At 43.6% G+C, this 13950-nt stretch overlaps 1 protein-coding gene across 3 annotated transcripts in view; it reads left to right on the forward strand.

The window, feature by feature from the left end:
* The window catches only part of LOC143766891 (uncharacterized), a 34868-nt gene extending 23603 nt beyond the window's left edge, over positions 1–11265 (forward strand). For 2 of the 3 annotated variants that reach the window (XM_077254894.1, XM_077254893.1), the window contains exon 2: positions 9782–11217. In XM_077254894.1, coding sequence (XP_077111009.1) covers positions 9931–11139 — 1209 coding nt within the window. In that variant the 5' untranslated portion in view covers positions 9782–9930 and the 3' untranslated portion in view covers positions 11140–11217. Of the gene's footprint in view, positions 1–8958; positions 9011–9781 lie in introns of those variants that run through there. The other variant, XM_077254892.1, reaches the window with a different exon arrangement.
* The last annotated feature ends 2685 nt before the right edge of the window (positions 11266–13950 follow it).

Genomic DNA, 13950 nt, shown 5'->3' on the forward strand with positions numbered 1-13950 from the left:
CAGTCTGCTTTCCGCTCTTACTGTCTGCCGGCCGGAAAGTGAGAGCAGATCACAGCGCTGACGTCACCGCTGCGCTCTGCTCTCACTGTACGGCCGGATCTCAGTGAGAGCAGGAAGCAGACGGCAAGGGACCTGACGTGCATCAGATGGTGAGTATGTACGGTTTGTTTTTTTTTACGTTTACACTGGTAACCACGGTAAACATCGGGTTACTAAGCGCGGCCCTGCGCTTAGTTATCCGATGTTTACCCTGGTTACCCGGGAACTTCGGCATCGCTCCAGCGCCGTGATTGCACCGTGTGACCGCAATCTACGACGCTGGAGCGATAATCATACGATCGCTGCGACGTCACGGATCGTGCCGTCATAGCGATCAAAATTGCATAGTGTAACGGTACCCTAAGGTCTTTGCAGACTTGAACTATGCAATATATCTGCCACAAAGTGCATTCAGGTGTGAACCAGAGAGGAGTGGTCTATGTTCATCTTGGTCAGAGAATTAAGAGTGGATGCATATAATCAAGCCAAAGTCATAAATAGCACGGGTGGAGGGGGGGTTGGGTGAAGCTGGGGTTGGTTGAGAGACATACCAAGTGGAAGATAGGAGTAGAGGCAAGTCTGTGTGGAAAGATGGATGACACTACATGCACTTCATAGACAGACAGCAGGAGAGCTGGGTGGATCAACATATCATGTGAATGCTAGGTGCAGGGGCGAGTCTGTGTGCAAAGCTGGGTGATGTAGTATATGCACTTCATAGACAGAGCAGGAGCAGGAGAGCTGGGTGGATCAACATACCTGTAGGAAGAATATACATGCTTGTTATCTATGTATAGATCTACAGTGGGGCAAAAAAGTATTTAGTCAGTCAGCAATAGTGCAAGTTCCACCACTTAACCCCTTCCCGACCTGTGACACAGCGTATGCGTCATGAAAGTCGGTGCCAATCCGACCTGTGACGCATATGCTGTGTCACAGAATGATCGCGTCCCTGCAGATCGGGTGAAAGGGTTAACTCCCATTTCACCCGATCTGCAGGGACAGGGGGAGAGGTGCTTTAGCCCAGGGGGGGTGGCTTCACCCCCCCTGGGCTACGATCGCTCTGATTGGCTGTTGAAAGTGCAACAGCCAATCAGAGCGATTTGTAATATTTCACCTAAAAAACTGGTGAAATATTACAATCCAGCCATGGCCGATGCTGCAATAACATCGGCCATGGCTGGAAAACCTGATCTGCCCCACCCCACCGATCGCCCCCCCAGTCCTCCGTTATGTAGTCCTGTCCCCTCCGTCCGCCTGCCCGCTCCCCCGTCCTCCTGTCCGCTCCCTCCTTGCTCGGATCCACCCCCCCTGTGCTCCGATCCACCCCCCCACCACCCCTTCATACTTACCGATCCTCCCGGTGTCTGTCTGTCTCCTCGCTGGGCGCCGCCATGTTCCAAAATGGCCGGCAGATTCGTTTCATGTACATTTTGATCACTGTGATAAAACCTCACAGTGATCAAAATAAAAAAAATAGTAAATGACCCCCCCCCCCTTTATCACCCCCATAGGTAGGGACAATAATAAAAAAAAAGAAAATATTTTTTTTTTCTTTTTCCACTAGGGTTAGGGTTAGAACTAGGGGTAGGGGTAGGGTTAGGGCATGTGCATACAGTGCGGATTGGCCGCGGATCCGCAGCGGATTGGCCGCGGATCCGCAGCGGATTGGCTGCTGCGAATTCGTAGCAGTTTTCCATCAGGTTTACAGTACCATGTACACCTATGGAAAACCAAATCCGCTGTGCCCATGGTGCGGAAAATTCCGTGTGGAAACGCTGCGTTGTATTTTCCGCAGCATGTCAATTCTTTGTGCGGTTTCCGCAGCGTTTTACACCGGTTCCTCAATAGGAATCCGCAGGTGAAATTCACACAAAAAAACACTGGAAATCCGCTGTAAATCTGCAGGTAAAACGCAGTACCTTTTACCTGCAGATTTTTCAAAAATCGTGCGGAAAAATCTCACGAATCCGCAACGTGGGCACATAGCCTTAGGGTTAGGGTTGGAATTAGGGCTAGGGTTGGAAACAGGGTTAAGATTAGGCTTGTGGTTAGGGTTACGGATAGGGTTAGGAGTGTGTTGGGGTTACATTTGTGGTTAGGGTTGGGATTAGGGTTAGGGTTGGGATTAGGGTTAGGGTTGGGATTAGGGTTACGGGTGTGTTGGGGTTAGGGTTGTGATTAGGGTTAGGGCTACAGTTGGGATTAGGGTTAGGGGTGTGTTGGGGTTAGTGTTGAAGTTAGAATTGAGGGGTTTCCACTGTTTGGGCACATCAGGGGTCTCCAAACGCAACATGGCACCACCATTGATTCCAGCCAATCTTGCTTTCAAAAAGTCAAATGGTGCTCCCTCCCTTCCAAGCCCCGACGTGCACCCAAACAGTGGTTTACCCCCACATATGGGGTACCAGCGTACTCAGGACAAACTGGGCAACAACTGCTGGGGTCCAATTTCTCCTATTACCTTGCAAAAATAAAAAATTACTTGCTAAAACATAATTTTTGAGGAAAGAACAATTATTTTTTATTTTCACGGCTCTGCGTTATAAACTTCTGAGAAGCACTTGGGGGTTCAAAGTGCTCACCACACATCTAGATAAGTTCCTTGGGGGGTATAGTTTCCAAAATGGGGTCACTTATGGGGTGTTTCTACTGTTTAGGCACATCAGGGGCTCTGCAAATGCAACGTGACGCCCGCAGACCATTCCATCAAAGTCTGCATTTCAAATGTCACTACTTCCCTTCCAAGCCCTGACGTGCGCCCAAACAGTGGTTTACCCCCACATATGGGGTACCAGCGTACTCACAACAAACTGGGCAACAAATATTGGGGTCCAATTTCTCCTGCTACCCTTGTGAAAATAAAAAATTGCTTGCTAAAACATCTTTTTTGAGGACAGAAAAATGATTTTTTATTTTCACGGCTCTGCGTTGTAAACTTCTGTGAAGCACTTGGGGGTTCAAAGTGCTCACCACACATCTAGATAAGTTCCCTTGGGGGTCTAGTTTCCAAAGTGGGGTCACTTGTGGGGAGTTCCTACTGTTTAGGCACATCTGGGGCTCTGCAAACGCAACGTGACGCCCGCAGAGCATTCCATCAAAGTCTCCATTTCAAAACGTCACTACTTCCCTTCCGAACCCCGACGTGTGCCAAAACAGTGGTTTACCCCCACATATAGGGTATCAGCGTACTCAGGAGAAACTGGACAACAACTTTTGGGGTCAAATTTCTCCTGTTACCCTTGGGAAAATTAAAAAATTCTGGGCTAAAAAAATATTTGTGAGGAAAGAAAACACATTTATTATTTTCACGGCTCTGCGTTATAAACTTCTGTGAAGCACTTGGGGGTTCAAAGTGCTCACCACACATCTAGATAAGTTCCCTTGGGGGTCTAGTTTCCAAAGTGGGGTCACTTGTGGGGAGTTCCTACTGTTTAGGCACATCTGGGGCTCTGCAAACGCAACGTGACGCCCGCAGAGCATTCCATCAAAGTCTGCATTTCAAAACGTCACTACTTCCCTTCCGAACCCCGACGTGTGCCAAAACAGTGGTTTACCCCCACATATGGGGTATCAGCGTACTCAGGAGAAACTGGACAACAACTTTTGTGGTCTAATTTCTCCTGTTACCCTTGGGAAAATAAAAAATTGTGGGCTAAAAAATCATTTTTGAGAAAAGAAAAATTATTTTTTATTTTCATGGCTCTGCGTTATAAACTTCTGTGAAGCACTTGGGGGTTCAAAGTGCTCACTATGCATATAGATTAGTTCCTTGGGAGGTCTAGTTTCCAAAATGGGGTCACGTGTGCGGGAGCTCCAATGTTTAGGCACACAGGGGCTCTCCAAACGCGACATGGTGTCCGCTAATGATTGAAGCTAATTTTCCATTCAAAAAGCCAAATGGCGTGCCTTCCCTTCCGAGCCCTGCCGTGCGCCCAAACAGTGGTTTACCCCCACATATGGGGTATCATCGTACTCAGGACAAACTGGAAAACGACATTTGGGGTCCAATTTCTCCTATTACCCTTGGGAAAATAAAAAATTCCGGGCTAAAAATCATTTTTGAGGAAATAAATATATTTTTTTATTTTCATGGCTCTGCGTTATAAACTTCTGTGAAGCACCTGGGGGTTTTAAGTGCTCACTATGCATCTAGATAAGTTCCTTGGGGGGTCTAGTTTCCAAAATGGGGTCACTTGTAGGGGAGCTCCAAGGTTTAGGCACACAGGGGCTCTCCAAACGCGACATGGTGTCCGCTAACAATTGGAGCTAATTTTCCATTCAAAAAGTCAAATGGCATGCCTCCCCTTCCGAGCCTTGCCGTGCACCCAAACAGTGGTTTACCCCCACATGTGAGGTATCGGTGTACTCAGGAGAAATTGTCCAACAAATTTTAGGATCCATTTTATCCTGTTGCCCATGTGAAAATGAAAAAATTGAGGCTAAAATAATTTTTTTGCGAAAAAAAGTACTTTTTCATTTTTACGGATTAATTTGTGAAGCACCTGGGGGTTTAAAGTGCTCACTATGCTTCTAGATAAGTTCCTTGGGGGGTCTAGTTTCCAAAATGGGGTCACTTGTGGGGGAGCTCCATTGTTTAGGCACACGGGGGCTCTAAAAACGTGACATGGTGTCCGCTAAAGATTGGAGCCAATTTTTCATTCAAAAAGTCAAATGGCGCTCCTTCCCTTCCGACCCCTGCCGTGCGCCCAAACAGTGGTTTACCCCCACATATGAGGTATCAGCGTACTCAGGACAAATTGGACAACAACGTTCGTGGTCCAGTTTCTCCTTTTACCCTTGGAAAAATAAAAAAATTGTTGCGAAAAGATCATTTTTGTGACTAAAAAGTTAAATGTTCATTTTTTCCTTCCATGTTGCTTCTGCTGCTGTGAAACACCTGAAGGGTTAATAAACTTCTTGAATGTGGTTTTGAGCACCTTGAGGGGTGCAGTTTTTAGAATGGTGTCACTTTTGGGTATTTTCAGCCATATAGAACCCTCAAACTGACTTCAAATGTGAGGTGGTCCCTAAAAAAAATGGTTTTGTAAATTTTGTTGTAAAAATGAAAAATCACTGGTCAAATTTTAACCCTTATAACTTCCTAGCAAAAAAAAAAATTGTTTCCAAAATTATGCTGATGTAAAGTAGACATGTGGGAAATGTTATTTATTAACTATTTTGTGTCACATAACTCTTGGTTTAACAGAATAAAAATTCAAAATGTGAAAATTGCAAAATTTTCTAAATTTTCGCCAAATTTCCATTTTTTTCACAAATAAACTCAGAAATCATCGACCTAAATGTACCACTAACATGAAGCCCAATATGTCACGAAAAAACAATCTCAGAATCGCTAGGATCCGTTGAAGCGTTCCTGAGTTATTACCTCATAAAGGGACACTGGTCAGAATTGCAAAAAACGGCAAGGTCATTAAGGCCAAAATAGGCTGGGTCATGAAGGGGTTAAAAAGATGAGAGGCGTCTGTAATTTACATCATAGGTAGACCTCAACTATGAGAGACAAACTGATAAAAAAAAATCCAGAAAATCACATCGTCTGTTTTTTTAACATTTTATTTGCATATTATGGTGGAAAATAAGTATTTGGTCAGAAACAAACAATCCAGATTTCTGGCTCTCACAGACCTGTAACTTCTTCTTTAAGAGTCTCTTTCCTCCACTCATTACCTGTAGTAATGGCACCTGTTTAAACTTGTTATCAGTATAAAAAGACACCTGTGCACACCCTCAAACAGTCTGACTCCAAACTCCACTATGGTGAAGACCAAAGAGCTGTCAAAGGACACCAGAAACAAAATTGTAGCCCTGCACCAGGCTGGGAAGACTGAATCTGCAATAGCCAACCAGCTTGGAGTGAAGAAATCAACAGTGGGAGCAATAATTAGAAAATGGAAGACATACAAGACCACTGATAATCTCCCTCGATCTGGGGCTCCACGCAAAATCCCACCCCATGGGGTCAGAATGATCACAAGAACGGTGAGCAAAAATCCCAGAAGCACGCGGGGGGACCTAGTGAATGAACTGCAGAGAGCTGGGACCAATGTAACAAGGCCTACCATAAGTAACACACTACGCCACCATGGACTCAGATCCTGCAGTGCCAGACGTGTCCCACTGCTTAAGCCAGTACATGTCCGGGCCCATCTGAAGTTTGCTAGAGAGCATTTGGATGATCCAGAGGAGTTTTGGGAGAATGTCCTATGGTCTGATGAAACAAACTGGAACTGTTTGGTAGAAACACAACTTGTCGTGTTTGGAGGAAAAAGAATACTGAGTTGCATCCATCAAACACCATACCTACTGTAAAGCATGGTGGTGGAAACATCATGCTTTGGGGCTGTTTCTCTGCAAAGGGGCCAGGACGACTGATCTGGGTACATGAAAGAATGAATGGGGCCATGTATCGTGAGATTTTGAGTGCAAACCTCCTTCCATCAGCAAGGGCATTGAAGATGAAACGTGGCTGGGTCTTTCAACATGACAATGATCCAAAGCACACCGCCAGGGCAACGAAGGAGTGGCTTCGTAAGAAGCATTTCAAGGTCCTGGAGTGGCCTAGCCAGTCTCCAGATCTCAACCCTATAGAAAACCTTTGGAGGGAGTTGAAAGTCCGTGTTGCCAAGCGAAAAGCCAAAAACATCACTGCTCTAAAGGAGATCTGCATGGAGGAATGGGCCAACATACCAACAACAGTGTGTGGCAACCTTGTGAAGACTTACAGAAAACGTTTGACCTCTGTCATTGCCAACAAAGGATATATTACAAAGTATTGAGATGAAATTTTGTTTCTGACCAAAAACTTTTTTTAACATTTTATTTGCATATTATGGTGGAAAATAACAGACAATGTGATTTTCTGGATTTTTTTTTTCTCAGTTTGTCTCCCATAGTTGAGGTCTACCTATGATGTAAATTACAGACGCCTCTCATCTTTTTAAGTGGTGGAACTTGCACTATTGCTGACTGACTAAATACTTTTTTGCCCCACTGTATCTATCCATCTCATTCCTTCTATCTATTATCTATCTATGGGTACTGTCACACTGTGCAATGTTCGTCGCTGCGACGGCACGATTCGTGACGTCGCAGCGTCGTATGAATATCGCTCCAGCGTCGTAGACTGCGGTCACACTTTGCAATCACGGCGCTGGAGCGATGCCGAAGTCCCCGGGTAACCAGGGTAAACATCGGGTTACTAAGCGCAGGGCCGCGCTTAGTAACCCGATGTTTACTCTGGTTACCAGCGTAAACGTTAAAAAAACAAACAGTACATACTTACATACATTCCGGTGTCTGTCCCCGGCGTCTCAGCTTCTATGCACTGTGTAAGCACAGCGGCCGGAAAGCACAGCGGTGACGTCACCACTGTCACCACTGTCACCGCTGTGCTCGCTTTCCTGCCGGCAGGCGCTCACAGTGCAGAGAAGCTGAGACGCCGGGGACAGACACCGGAATGTATGTAAGTATGTACTGTTTGTTTTTTTTAACGTTTACGCTGGTAACCTGGGTAAACATCGGGTTACTAAGCGCGGCCCTGCGCTTAGTTACCCGATGTTTACCCTGGTTACAAGCGAACACATCGCTGGATCGCTGTCACACACAACGATCCAGCGATGTCAGCGGGTGATCAAGCGACGAAAGAAAGTTCCACACGATCTGCTACGACGTACGATTCGCAGCGGGGGTGTCTGATCGCAGTAGCTGTCAGACACAGCGATATCGTATGGATATCGTAGCAACGTCACGAATCGTACCGTCGTAGCGATCAAAGTGTGACAGTGTGACAGTACCCTATATTTATGTCTATTATCTATCATCTATCTATCTACCTATCTATCTGTGTGTATAATGGAGTGTGGGTTGGACAAATGTAAAAGAGGAGGTTGGACAAGAAATGACATAACAAATCTTTTTTTTTTGTTCAATAATACATCTTTATTTAGCTTTCAAAAAGGAATTAAAAACGTGCAAAAAACGCATCAAAAACGCACCTGCGTTTTCTGCCAAGAGATGCAGATTCAGTGCAGAAAAATCTGCAGGCAAATCTGCAACGTGTGCACATACCCTAACGGTAACCCTAACTTTAGCCTAACAGTAACCCTAAGGCCATGTTCACACTTTGCGGTTTTTACTGCGGATCCGCGGCGATTTTGATGCTGCGGGTCCGCAGCAGTTTCCATTGCGTTTACATTAACATGTAAACCCTATGGAAACCGCAAACCGCAGTGCACATGCTGCGGGAAAAAACGCCCAGAAACGCAGCGGTTTACAACCCGCAGCATGTCACTTCTTTGTGCAGAATCGCAGCGATTCTGCACCCATAGGAATGCATTGTTCCGCTTACTTCCGAAGTAAGCGGATAATGTGCGGTTGCTACCTGGGGTGGAGGAGAGGAGACTCTCCTCCAGGCCCTGGGAAGCCTAAATAGTGTAAAAAAAAAAAGATTTAAAATAAAAAATGATGCTATACTCGCCTCTCAGCGCTGCACGCGGCAGTCCGGTCTTAGTTGCTGTGCGAGCAGGACCTGCGGAGAGTGAAAATTACAATTTGCCATTTTATTACCCAGCACATAGTGCCCAGATTGTGCTCCAGGAGGCACGCATCGCAAATTAAGTGGATTCATCTCACTATATAATATTACTAAATACAGAGACCCTAAATGTTGTTTGAGCACACTGCAAGACTCAGAAGTGAGAGCGGATTTTGCTGGATTGGTTTATAGAAACTCTGTTACTTTTCAACAGCCTTTGAGCCACTAGTAGTGTGGGAACCTCTGTTTCTACATTGACAGATGATGGACCTGAGTGGGGACTTGGCTTTATGTGAGATGACAATAGGTATTATTTTCGCCTACATAACATTGATTGGTTTCTTTTTATTCGATAGTTGGGAGGCAGAATGAACAAACAGTTGAACACCGCGCACTACTGGCTCATCCAACAAGGTGGACTGTCATTGTCTTGATGAATAATTAAAGGGAAACTGTCACCCCCAAAATGGAAGGTGAGCTAAGTCCACTGTCATCAGGAGCTTATCTACAGCATTCTGTAATGCTGTAGATAAGCCCCCGATGTTACCTGAAAGATAATAAAAAGGGGTTAGATTATACTCACCCAGTGGCGGTCCCGCTGCGGTGGGCTTCACTGGTCCAGTCCGGCGCCTCCTATCTTCATTCCATGACATCCTCTTCTGGTCTTCACACCATGGCTCTGGCGCAGGCATACTTTCTCTGCCCTGTTAAGGGCAGAGCAAAGTACTGCAGTGTGCAGGCGCCGGGAAAGGTCAGAGAGGCCCAGCGCCTGCGCACTGCAGTACTTTCCTCTGCCCTAAACAGGGCAGACAAAGTACGCCTGCGCCGGAGCCACGCCGTGAAGACCAGAAGAGGACGTCATGGAATGAAGATAGGAGACGCTGGACCGGAACAGCGACACCCTTCGGACCGGACCGCAGCGGGACCGCCCCTGGGTGAGTATAATCTAACCTCTTTTTATCATCTTTCAGGTAACATCAGGAGCTTATCTACAGCATTACAGAATGCTGTAGATAAGCCCCTGATGACTGGGCTTGGCTCACCTTCCATTTTGGGGGTGACCGGTTCCCTTTAAAGTTTTTTACATAGCTTGCCATTTTTATGGACAGTTTAAGTAGAAATGTTCAAAAATATAAAACTCAAGGATATTTTATTTAAAAAAAAAATGTTTTTTTGTCTTGGCAGATGACTGTACCAGGAGATCAGAGGGACAGCTGACATCTTCAATTTTAAAATCTGATAATCTTGAAATCCTACAAGATACAACTAAAGTGATTGCTGTTACTCCAGATATATCGACATCCATTCATGGCAAAGATCTGTCATCCGATCCTATGAAACAGGTCCCATCTTCTGATTCATTACTGACTACTAAGGAAAATCAAAGTCACAAAGGAGGCATTAAAAAACAAACTGCTCCTAAAGGAAAGAAGTCATTTTCATGTTCAGAATGTGGGAAATGTTTTCACCAGAAATCATATTTGGTTAAAGACTGTAGAATTCACACAGGGGAGAAGCCTTTTTCCTGTTCAGAATGTGGGAAATGTTTTAACAGGAAAGGGAGTCTAGTTAGTCACCAGAGAACTCACACAGGAGAGAAGCCTTTTTCCTGTTCAGAATGTGGGAAATGTTTTAGCCATAAAGATAGTCTAGTTTGTCACCAGAGATCTCATACAGAGGAGAAGCCTTTTTCCTGTTCACATTGTAGGAAATGTTTTAACCAGAAAAGGCATCTAGTTAGTCACCAGAGAACCCATACAGGGGAGAAGCCTTTTTCCTGTTCAGAATGTGGGAAATGTTTTAGCCATAGAGGGCATCTAGTTAGTCACCAGAGAACTCATACAGGGGAGAAGCCTTTTTCCTGTTCAGAATGTGGGAAATGTTTTACCCTCAAAGAGAAACTTGTTAGACACCAAATAACTCATACAGGGGAGAAGCCTTTTTCCTGTTCAGAATGTGGGAAATGTTTTATCCAGAAATCAGATTTGGTTAATCACCGTAGAATTCACACAGGGGAGAAGCCTTTTTCCTGTTCAGGATGTGGGAAATGTTTTAACAGGAAAGGGAGTCTAGTTAGTCACCAGAGAACTCACACAGGAGAGAAGCCTTTTTCCTGTTCAGAATGTGGGAAATGTTTTAGCCATAGAGGGCATCTAGTTAGTCACCAGAGAACTCATACAGGGGAGAAGCCTTTTTCCTATTCAGAATGTGGGAAATGTTTTACCCTCAAAGAGAAACTTGTTAGACACCAAATAACTCATACACGGGAGAAGCCTTTTTCCTGTTCAGAATGTGGGAAATGTTTTATCCAGAAATCAGATTTGGTTAATCACCGTAGAATTCACACAGGGGAGAAGCCTTTTTCCTGTTCAGAATGTGGGAAATGTTTTAATCGGACAGGGAGTCTAGTTAGTCACCAGAGAACTCACACAGGGGAGAAGCCTTTTAACTGTTCAGAATGTGGGAAATGTTTTAAATGGAAACAGCTTCTTGTTAGACATCAGAGCAGTCACACAGAGGAGAACCCTTTTTCGTTTTCTTAATGTGGGAAATATTTTACTTGGAAATCAACTGTTAATAAACATCAGAGACGTCACATAGGGGAGAAGCCTTTTTTATGTTTATAATGTTGGAATAATTTTAACCAAAATTAAATCTTCTTAAACAGGTTGTCTCTTGTCATTCCTCATGTTTACTGACAAAAGGATAAAAATAAACTTTATTGATTCCAAATGTAAAACTATACCCATAATTCACCCCCTGAAGGTTAGTCAGTAGGTGACTAACAGAAAAAACATGTACCCCACAGTTCAGTATATAGGGTGAGGTGACGTATACACACTCACTCTCCAAGCCTCTCATTTCTATGGGTTTCATCGTCCTCACCAAAGGCGACTCATCAGGAGACTATTTAATATTGACCTATATTCAAGCGAGACTAGAAAAAAAAAACCAAATCATGTATCATGTTATCCGAAACAGTCAGAAAACCAGCCACATATTGGCAGATCCCAGACCTTAAACTGCATCAGTTTATAAGCCACTCCAGTGTCAGGAATAGATAGTATGTGACAATACAGTATATACCGCTCAGGGAACACTTAGCTTTCAGAGATAATCTCCATATTCATACTAAATAATGGCACAGATCTTCCAGACATTATGATTGCACACATCCCTAGTCTTTATAACGATATTGCATTCCTTGACAGACCGCAGCATGGCCATTAGTTAGAAGCTGCTACTGATCTTCGGAGCAGGTAAGTTTTCCCTGAGTGGTACATATTGGGCCATCTGAAAACGGAGTTTAGTCTAGGACAATTTGTCTGCACTACTAATTAACAGCTGTTACACTACCAAACTAGGGCAGTCCCTATAGGAGGAAAACACAAGAATCATACTGTATTGTCACATACTATCTATTCCTGACACTGGAGTGGCTTATAAACTTATGAAGTATATAGTTTGAGGTCTGGGATCTGCCAATATGTGGCTGGTTTTCTGACTGTTTCGGATAACATGATACCTGATTTTAGTTTTTTTTTGTCTAGTCTCGCTTGAATATAGGTCAATATTAAATAGTCTCCTGATGAGTCGCCTTTGGTGAGGACGATGAAACCCGTAGAAATGAGAGGCTTGGAGAGTGAGTGTGTATACGTCACCTCACCCTATATACTGAACTGTGGGGTACATGTTTTTTCTATTAGTCACCTACTGACTAACCTTCAGGGGGTGAATTATGGGTATTTGTACATTTGGAATTAATAAAGTTTAGTTTTATCCTTTTGTCAGTGAATCTTCTAATCAAGGGATCATTTTATATATAATTATATCTTAGAATTTTTTTTCTCAGTGAACTCATTCCTCATGTTTGGCCTCATTAAAATAAAAACACTCATACTCCCCTGGCGGCCGGCTCCACTTCAGCGGTGTCGAGACTCACTGTCCCAGGGCTTATGTGAGGTTGTTACATCACACGAGTCCTGCACCCGATCAGCGGCAGCTTCACTGTTCCTTCCTTCGGACGTATTGAACATGTCCAGGAAGCCAGGGCCGTGGCTGCTCTCTGACTGCCTCATGATGATTGATTTGTCAGAAGGTGGGGACAGTGACGTCAGCGCTGATTGGGCACAGGCCTCACATGACGTAAAAACCTCAAAAGAGCCCCAAGAACACAAGCGCCAACACCAGTGAAACGGCGCCACCATGGGAGGTTGGTATGAGGATTTTTATTTTAACAGGACCAAACATGAGGAATGAGAAGGGCTTGTCCAACTAGTTGTCAACCTTTATAAACAGCAAAAATCCCACATAGGGAAAAGCCATTATTATACCTAGAGGGTGAGAAATGAATTACAGGAAAATCGTATTTTCCTCAGACTGCGAGAAACGATATATGTTATTGACAAACTGCACAAAAACATGATGCGTGCATTCAAGAATCGAATATTACCGTATATGGGAGTTTTATAGAATAAACAAAATACCAACAGAAAATAAATGACCCAAATCAAACATTTATCAGTAAAAATAACTCATCTTTATGAAGTATAAAAGAATTGCGCCATTTTCTGATACCCGTCGCGTCTCCACTTTTCACGATCTCGGGTTGGGTGAAGGCTCATTTTTTGCGTGCTGAGTTGATTTTTTTAATGATACCATTCTGGGGGTAATTTTTTTTGTATTGATAGATCGGGCAATTCTGAACACGGCGATACCAATTATGTATATGTTTGATTTTTTTTTAATTGTTTTATTTTGAATGGGGCGAAAGGGGTGATGTGAACTTTTACATATTTTTTATTTTTTTATATTTTTAAAAACTTTTTTTTGTTTTTTACTTTTGGCATTGTGAAGACATACAGCATTGTATCTAAATTAACCAGACAACTATTTTTAGCAAGCGAAGAATAATAGAATGTTATCTGTATGTTGGCTTTCAAATGTAAGTGTTGATTTCTGGTTGGTTAAGAAAACAGACTTTTGTTTGTGTAGGCCGGTAATATTGACTTTTATTGTGCGCTTATCCTTGATCACTACTGATGTTTGCTGATATGCTAATTATGCATTGTATTATGGATCCAGTTTGTTGACTTCTAAAGCAGAGATGATAAAACTATGCAAATAGTTTAAATAATCAAGTAATGCTACTTGATCTCATCTTCATTCTTACCTTTTCTATAAATTATGAATGAGGGACACTTGTTAAGTCTAAAAATAAGTTACATGCCTCTGTATAAAGAGACTGAGAGAGAAACAGCCAGAAAGATTCTGCCAAGACATCCATACATCTCAAAAGGACCAGAGAAAGGACAGCAGCCATTTTACACCATGGCTCCATTACGAGGGACACA

Source organism: Ranitomeya variabilis, chromosome 4, assembly GCF_051348905.1.
Source record: "Ranitomeya variabilis isolate aRanVar5 chromosome 4, aRanVar5.hap1, whole genome shotgun sequence".
NCBI classification, from domain to species: Eukaryota; Metazoa; Chordata; class Amphibia; order Anura; family Dendrobatidae; genus Ranitomeya; species Ranitomeya variabilis.